Raw genomic sequence first — 2,446 nt, 5'->3', positions numbered from 1 at the left:
GGGCGCGGCGCGGCGGCGCTGGGCGGGGCTCCGAGGGGGCCCCGCCCCCGGCCGCGCGGACTACATATCCCAGGGTGCACAGCGGCCGCGCTCCCAAGCGCCATCTTGAGGGCAAGGGGCGTCGCTCACTGGAGCGGAGCGTATCCGCGGGATGGGCGACTGCCTCGCCGCCGCCGCGGGACGGACCGAGTGCGGCAGCGACTAGGATGGCGGAGCTTTGGTTTGGTTAGGGGGGCACGGAGAAGCGGTCGCGCTTGCAGCGAGGATGCGCAGAAGTTGCAGAAGGCCTGGGCTCGGCGGGGTTAGGCAATGCCCACGGAAGTCCCGCGGCTTCCAGGAGGCCTCTGGCACGCCTGGCTGTTAGCTGTGCTGCACCGCTGGGCTCTTTGCTGAGCTGTGAGAAACAGTTGAACAAAACACCGATTTCTTTCTTTCTATTTATTTATTTATTTATTTGGTCTATCAGCCTCCAAATGTGGAGGCCATTAGTGTACAACTAACCATAGCTTAAAATGAAAATTTCTAAGTGCCCCTGTGTGGAATGGAATCTTCCCTGAAACAACAAATCCCACTTCCTGGAGGTTGACACCCTATGGTTGACACCCCCCCTCACCCAGTACCAGGAGCAAGCTGCTCCTCTGTCCCTATCTGCTCTGGAAGACAAGTAGCAGTGTTTGCCCTTGCTGTTTCCTACGTGTGGGTAATGCTGATCCAGCTGCCTGCACCTCTGGAGATACACATCTGTAGATGTATGCCAAAGAAAACCATGCTGTGTTTTCTTCTGTGCAGCTGCCAATTTTCACAGAAGCTGTAAGAACTTTGTGAAAACTCTCTCCTGAAAACAAGAAATACAGAAATCAGCGTTAATTGTTTTTCACCCACCTATTTGCTCTTTTTCTTAAAATGAACAATTCTTTGCTTCTCCTTATTCCGTTGATTTTACTTCTTCTGCATATATAACCACATTTCTTGACTGGTTCCTAGGAAAGAGATTTGAAGAACTTAGGTATGTGTTCATAAGATGAGGGCCCAAGTGTAGCCCTAACAGAGCTAGTAAGTAGTCTTTAGCAACAATAAAAAAAAATGTGACAAGCGGCTGTGTTAGCAGCAGTGCCTCCTTAACTCTYTTTTCATTTGGGTATGAGGAGCTGAAAAGAAACAGAATTTAACAAAAAATAACCTAATAAAAASGTTATTTCAAATTTGTAGTCCTTAGTTCACAATACAGCCCAGGAAAGGTATAGTCATAACTTTGGGAACAGGTAAGCGGTTTGGTGGTTGTTTAAGTCAGCACTGCCGCTGAAATCAGTGATTTGGTCCAGCTGCAGAAATGGAAATAAACCCAGGAAACTTGAACTCTTCTGCTGGAAACACTTAAAACACATTAAAGTCCATGGGATTAACAGAAGTAGTACAGTTAAGAATACACATAAACATTAGCAGGTTTAGACCTTGCTTAGGTYGTCCTCCTGCTCTCCGCAGCATTTAGGCTGCTAGATTTTAAATTTAAAGTATCAGGCATATTCCCCACCCACCATGTCCCATTTCCCATTTCGCACCCCACTCCTTGCAGCCTTCGCCAGCTGCTGGCACTGCCACACGGGCAGCCGGTCCCGCACACAGCGGTCCCTGTCTCCCCACAGGCATCTCCAGCCCCCATCCACATCCCCCCYTTGCCCACACCAGCCCTTTGGCCCCTCAGGATGCCGCTGCCACCCAGTCAGCGCTTACAGGCTCCCTGGGGGAGGCTGTGTGTGCCGGGACAGAGTCGGCAGAAGTAGCATTTCCCGTATCTCAGCCTCAATCCCCCCGTCTGTATTAAAAGCATACGGTGAAAGGTAATATCCCATATGCTTTTAATACAGGATACAGGATTTAAGGCTGAAATACGGGAAATCCTGTATTATGCGAAATGCCTAGCAACCCTACCACAGCCCTGAAATAAAGTRCAGCCAGGGTGGCTGCAGACTGCACCCTGCACACATTAACCCAGCCAATGCCGTGCACGTCATTAATGCAAAATTGATAATTACAACGAGGATTTTTTTTTTTTTTAAAAAAAGAAGTTTTAGCTACTTCGAGATGGGTTTTTTTTTCTTTTTTTTTTTTAGCTCCTCCGCGCGCAAGGCGGTGCTGGCGCGGCCCGGGCCGCCCTGGTGCCCGCTCCCGCCGCCGCTGCTCGCCGCCGGGCACCGCGCGGCTTTCTCGAGGCCGGCTCTCGTCTCGGGCACGCTGCGGCCACCCCTGGCCGGCGCGCTGCGGTCAGGCACCGCCGCGGCCACCCAAGCGTGGGGTCTTGCCGGCGCCCGGGGCCCTGCCAGCGCGGCGCGGGGCGCTAAAGCGGGGGTTGCGCATGCGCGAGTTCTCTCTCTCGCTCCCTTCCGGTGCTGGCCATGGCGGATAAGGAGTGAGTAGCGATTCCGCCCAGCCGCAATCCGCCGCCATC

General features: G+C 52.7%; 1 protein-coding gene across 1 annotated transcript in view; it reads left to right on the top strand.

Moving 5' to 3' along the window:
* Positions 1-2,300: 2,300 nt before the first annotated feature.
* The window catches only part of RPL7 (ribosomal protein L7), a 7,436-nt gene continuing 7,290 nt past the window's right edge, over positions 2,301-2,446 (top strand). Inside the window, exon 1 of the mRNA XM_085325132.1 lies at positions 2,301-2,407. Coding sequence (XP_085181258.1) covers positions 2,394-2,407 — 14 coding nt within the window. The 5' untranslated portion in view covers positions 2,301-2,393. The remainder of the gene's footprint in view (positions 2,408-2,446) is intronic.

This window comes from Rhea americana, unplaced genomic scaffold, assembly GCF_003343005.1.
Source record: "Rhea americana isolate MKP2758 unplaced genomic scaffold, rheAme1 scaffold_121, whole genome shotgun sequence".
NCBI classification, from domain to species: Eukaryota; Metazoa; Chordata; class Aves; order Rheiformes; family Rheidae; genus Rhea; species Rhea americana.
This window is presented reverse-complemented; position numbering and strand designations above follow the sequence as displayed.